The sequence below is a fragment of the Chenopodium quinoa genome, unplaced genomic scaffold (genome assembly GCF_001683475.1).
Source record: "Chenopodium quinoa cultivar QQ74 unplaced genomic scaffold, ASM168347v1, whole genome shotgun sequence".
Classification (NCBI taxonomy): domain Eukaryota; kingdom Viridiplantae; phylum Streptophyta; class Magnoliopsida; order Caryophyllales; family Amaranthaceae; genus Chenopodium; species Chenopodium quinoa.
The window spans coordinates 9904578-9910545 of NW_018745024.1; the positions used below are offsets into that span (position 1 = coordinate 9904578).

At 29.7% G+C, this 5968-nt stretch overlaps 1 protein-coding gene across 1 annotated transcript; it reads left to right on the top strand.

Annotated features, from left to right (window-relative positions):
* The first annotated feature begins 1191 nt into the window (after positions 1-1191).
* LOC110708581 (transcription factor bHLH94-like) lies at positions 1192-4251 on the top strand. Its single transcript, XM_021886753.1, has 3 exons — positions 1192-1853; positions 2925-3389; positions 3852-4251. Exons 1-3 carry the CDS (start codon positions 1260-1262, stop codon positions 3930-3932), a joined length of 1140 nt encoding a protein of 379 aa, XP_021742445.1. The 5' UTR covers positions 1192-1259; the 3' UTR covers positions 3933-4251.
* The last annotated feature ends 1717 nt before the right edge of the window (positions 4252-5968 follow it).

The following is a 5968-nucleotide window of genomic DNA, read 5'->3' on the forward strand; positions in this document are numbered from 1 at the left end:
TATGTCATCGTGATTATGCTTTAACACTTGTTTTATGCTATGTAACCACGAGAGTAGGTCGTATTCATGATTCAAGTAATCCCTCTAGCTTGAGAGAGTAGTTGGGTGCTTTAGATGACTTCCCCTAATTTATCCCATTAATTTACCTTGATTGTTGCATGCTAATTGTGATTTGTGATGAAGTTGAGTGGTATAACCCAAGCCCTAGATTCCTCTTAATATTGTTAACCTCCTCTTAGCTTAGTTGAATTGTGTTAGAAGAAGTTACTAAAAACCAACCCAATTTAGAATTCGTTTAGCTTATTTAAACGGTAGTACTCGGTGGTTGATTCAACGCCTCTCTTGGGTTCGACCCTTTCTTACCCTTACTATTGTTAGTGAGACCAAGATAGGAATTATTATCTTTGGTAGGCTCGACGACGGCCTATCAGAATTGTCTATTTGTTTTTATAAAATTGAATAAAGTAACCAATATATGTATAAAACAAATTATTATTTTTTTACTTATTTCATACTCACTCCGTTTTTTATAAATGTATCACTTTGACTTTTGTACTATTCATGTAACACAGTTGACTTAATTTTTTCATCTCTGATCTATACAATAAATAAATGTTATTATACTAATATATCATTAGATTAGTCATAATGTCTAGTTTCATCTTATAATTTTTACTAATAGACAATTAAAGATATTAATGGTCAAAGTTGTGTTTCGACAAATATGTAGATCAAATTGATGCTAAGAAACAGAGGGGGTATTATTTTAATTGGATTTTTTTGACCAGATATCCGCTGTATTTGGTCTAACAAATTATGATGAAATTCAAGTGAATAAAACATATACACTAGGAAAAAAAAATTGTCTTGACAATACCAAAAATATCCTTCCAACAATGAACCAATCAAATCCTACACACTTAATCACTCACTAATCTTTCTTATTATACAACACTAATGAAGTCTATTTTACCCTTTATTTGTAAAAAATAAAATGATAAAAAAAAAAAAAAAAAAACAACCAGCCAAATATTTTCACGTGCAATATATGCTGTAGAACATTAAGGGGCCTATAAAACCCCCAAAATGTTTCTAAAGAAAGCACAAAAAAATTAACTTTGATACATTATCTTCCTTAGTCTAGCTTGATAGCCATCCCACTTCCTTTTGTTGCCCAAAAATAGAGAAAAAATAAAAAGAAAAAGAAAAAAAAGAAAGAGCTTGCTTTGCATTTGGTGGGGCGACCCAATTTAATAGCGATGGCACTAGAAGCAGCCGTTTATCAACAAGACCTTTTTAGCCATATTAATGGCAACAAAGATTTCTACCCTTTATTATTAGAACCTTGGTTTGATAATAATAACAATATTACCAATATTAATTACAATAATAATAATGATACTTTATTTTCTTATGATCGTAACAATATTAATGATAGTTGTTACTTAGTTGAGAATAATAGTAATAATAATGATGCTAATCAAGTAGATTTTGATTGGCATTCTTATTATTATTCTCATCATAATGATGATGGTGTTATTCCTCCTACTTGTAGTGTTGTTAGTGATTTACCACCCTTGAATAGCTATGATCATGAGTGTTGGAGGTTGGCTAACTCCTCATCCCCCGACAAAGAGCGCGAGCCAAAGGTGGTGGAGGGCTATGATGATGGTGTTGCTATGGAGATGTTGATGAGGCCGAAGCAACGACGTCGTGCTAGAGCTAAGAAGAACCAAGAGGAGATTGAGAATCAAAGGATGACTCACATTGCTGTTGAGAGGAATAGAAGGAAGCAGATGAATGAGTACTTGAATGTGCTTAGATCTTTGATGCCTGAGTCTTTTGTTCAAAGGGTATGTATTGTCTTGTTCTTTCTTCTATTTTCTCTTAGTTTTATCTTCTAATTCTATATACATTATTATTATTATTTTTATGTACACTATGACATCTTAGCTCATGAGGCTTGTCCCTAGGAGAATGGAAGGTCAATTATGTGTAGCCTTTTGTGTACAAAAAGCTACCGCCTTTAATAATTGTCACGTCACTAGTAAAATTCTTGTTATTTTCATGGTGAAAAATATTTTTAAACATAGATAATAATTTAATGTTGTGTATGTGAGATGAGCGAGGTTGATTATTACAGAATAATCTGAATTAAATGTGTGATGATAAATGAATAATTTCTCTCCTAGATGTACAATAGAAAAGCCAAATATCTTGATCAGTATACTCTATTAAGTAGCTAAATTGAAGTATGTATCCTGTCTTACCCTTTATAGTCAACCCGATATTAGTTCTTACAATGGGAGCAATTATGTTTTCTAAAAAAAAATAAAAATAAAAAATAAATAGACCAAGTTTATCCAAATTTTGAGAGGGAAATGGTTGCTTACTTTTGATCTCCCAAAAATAAAGAGGAAAACTTTTATAGACAAGTTTTTTAAATTTGAATTTGATTTCACCCTCATTTCATAGAAACTTGGATCCTAGCTTATCCATTATTAATAAGTTCATGCTAGTTTATATACTTCTTGCATAATCTTGTATCAAACTAAAAAATATATCTTAATCAATTTTTTACTTTATAATTTTTACAAGACATTCACTTTATTATATTTATTTATTTTTTTTAAAAAAGAGGAGCTTTTATGTGGAAATGCAATGCTAAATCTTCATAAGGGGAATTGATCCCAAAAACTATGCTCTTGTGAAGTCATGATCAAAAGTGCCAAAATCAAATTTTGAATCCAAAATTAAATTATCAATTTCACTTATATATGTAATTAAGGCAAGGAGATCTCTAGCTCTTCCTAAAATGGATCAATTTGAACAAAACTATTTTGAAAAAAAAAAGGCAAGCAATGTGTAAGCCAGTAAAAAGTAAAAGCTAACTTTGCTTTTACTTTTCATTTTACATATTAAAGGGAGACCAAGCTTCAATAGTTGGAGCAGCAATCAACTTTGTAAAGGAGCTTGAACATAACGTACAAAATTTGAGTGCAAAGAAGCAAATGAAAGAGAATCTCGAATCAAACGGTAACTCATCATCAAGCTCTACAACAATGCCCTTTGGAGAGTTCTTCACTTTTCCACAATTTTCTAGCAATAGCAATCTTGATAATGAAGATCAAACAAAGGCTAGCGGCGCAACAAGCCCTCAACAACTTGATCATGCTAGTGTTCGAGGTAGTACTAGTAGTGGTGGGCTAGCCGCGGATGTAGAGGTTACAATGGTTGAGAGCCACGCACATCTTAAGATAAGGTTAAGGCGCCCGCCTAAGCAGCTATCTAAGCTTGTGTCTGGCTTGCATAGTTTGAGGTTGTCCGTCCTACATCTTAATGTTAACACTGCTGATGATGGAGTTGTCCTTTACTCTTTTAGTCTCAAGGTTTGTGAATTCTGAAACTATCTTAATTCAATTCCTTAATTAGCTTGGATTGTTATCATTTTCGCTTGAATAATATACTTAGCATTAAATGTAGTCATGTCGTGTTACTCTTGCATATGATATGATTTATGTTAAATCTTTAGTTAAATATATGTGTGACTGACTGACTAATTAACTGTAACGTGTCAGATACATGACATTCCTACATATAGATAATTTCATTAGGTAAATATCTTTAATCTTTAATAAAATTTGTTTAAAATGGATAGAGATTATTATCTAAAGATGGATTCGTTGTGGATGTGATGCATGTAATTAAGTTTAAGTAGCTATTATTAAGGACTACAAATGTACAAAATTAAGTGAAATAGCATACTAGGCTAATTTAAAATTATCGATAAAATATGTGCTAATATAGATGTTTAATAATTATCTCACATAAGTTATTATATATGATTTCAGGTAGAAGATGAGAGCAAGCTAAACTCCGTGGATGAAATTGCAAGAGAAGTGTACCAATTACTAGGTAGGATTCAAGAATGAAGAGACTAGCTAGCTAAATTTTTTTTCCCTTTTTTTAATTTTATTTGTAACTGTTGATTAATTAGTCTTTATTTTTGTGTTTCTTTATATAAACCAGTACTCTTATTAGCTGGCTGTCCAATTATATTTCTCCAACCAATCTAAACATTTTAATCTTTTTTCTTGTGATTAATCATGTACTAGCTAGCTACTCCGTAGTATAATGTTTGTACTTCCCAATTGCAATATGTGGCTAATTTTATGGTCGCATTTTGTCATTTATAAGCAAGAAATTAAAGCATGTCTCTCATTATTTTGCTAGAAGTTATAGATTTTGTAAATAAACTAAATTGCTTCATTAGTTTTCCCTCTCGATCTCTCATAATTGTGACAATTGAATTTAGGTTATTACATTTATTTAATAGTAGGATTTACACCTTTTTTTTTTTTTTTTTTTGAAATATAGGATTTACACTTTTTTTTTTAAAAAAAAAATTGAGGTTATGTCATAATCTATATATATTAATCCCTCTGTCTCTAATTGATAAATTTAAATCTTATGAGTGTTTAATTGAAAGAGATGTTTAATTTAAAAAAAAAAAAAACTAATTTATGGAAGTTGCTTGAACGAGTTTCTTTGGAATACATGTTTGTGAATGTAAAATATAGAACGTAAAATGACTTCAATTTATTCTACCCTAAACTTGGTCAAATTTACTTTTATCATTTACTACTCCCATCTTTTCTACCAATATATTATTCCAATATTATCAACGGTCATTTTAATTACTCAATAGATTAGTAGATAACAATAAAAAATATATACTAAACACTTTAATTCATTTTAAAAAAATACCTATTATAATAGTTTGATATCCAATTTAATACATCCAATTAATAATGGCTAACAATTAATAGCTAATTGATCATCCAACTAGCCACTAACTCTTTAATTCCCTAACAGAATCTATATCTTCTCAAATTAATCAACAAAATTTTCAATTTCCATCAAGAAAATAGAGATAGATCGAATTATTTGAGTGGTATAAATCTATCACAATAATATATACCAAGTTATGGAAGGAAAGAATAAATAAAATTATGGGAGAAAGGGGAAAAAAAAACTTATGATGCAAACAATTTTTGTGAAGAGTAGGAATGAGATCATATATGAGGTTGGTATGACATGAAAGACCAATAAAAGAAATAAATTAGAGATTCCCAAATGAGCACTAATAACAACAAAGACAAGTCTTGTTTCTAACTTTTTTAGGCAACAACGTAAACATACTTACATTTTTCATAAAGTTTGTAAAAACTTAAGGAAATTCCTCTAAATTATTTAATATTCCATCATTCCATGGTCCCCAAAAAATATATCTTTATCGTTCATATATTATACAATATATTATGCCCTATATAAATAAATACAAGTCAGAAAAAATAATGGATTGAATCTTTGTTAGAAGAAATTGGTGGTTGTTGGTAGAAAGAAAGTGAGTAACTTTGTTGGTACGAGTAGTTTGTTATAGCAGTTGGTGTACCCCTTTACGTCTACAATTACATTATTGGAGATTTTGAGTTGTATATGTCACTCTTCCATCACTAAACAATAGCTTTAATTAGATGGGTCATGAGGCAAAATATTATAAGACATACATCGTCTTTCTAACTTCTAATCATCAATCATTCGATCATTTCATGTAAGATAACGTTTTCCTTAATTGATGATGAAGATTCTATAAGTATTCAAAAAATTGTGGGTCGATAATTTTATCTAGTGATTTAATTTTGTAAAGAAATGAGCATGTAATATGGCTAACAATGATACATACTACACTTTCTACATTTGTCGTTTCTTTTTATTATGTATTCTTTAATGTGTTCATCTTGAGTTAAGTGCAAGTAGTAATCATAAAGATAACATAGCATATTTTGTTCATATAAAAATAAAGTGTTTTATTTTTTAAATTATCCTAGCAAGATGTAAATCAATCAAAGAAATCATTTTTAATAGAGAAAAAAAAACCTCCAAAGTACATACATGAGTCATCAAA

What these genes read in the sequence shown, in the direction of transcription:
- LOC110708581 (XM_021886753.1), top strand. Translation starts at nt 1,260, where the DNA reads ATGGCACTAGAAGCAGCCGTTTATCAACAAGACCTTTTTAGCCATATT. An exon ending in CTGAGTCTTTTGTTCAAAGG is followed by an intron (nt 1,854 to 2,924) that starts GTATGTATTGTC and finishes TACATATTAAAG; the next exon opens with GGAGACCAAGCTTCAATAGT. An exon ending in TTTACTCTTTTAGTCTCAAG is followed by an intron (nt 3,390 to 3,851) that starts GTTTGTGAATTC and finishes ATATGATTTCAG; the next exon opens with GTAGAAGATGAGAGCAAGCT.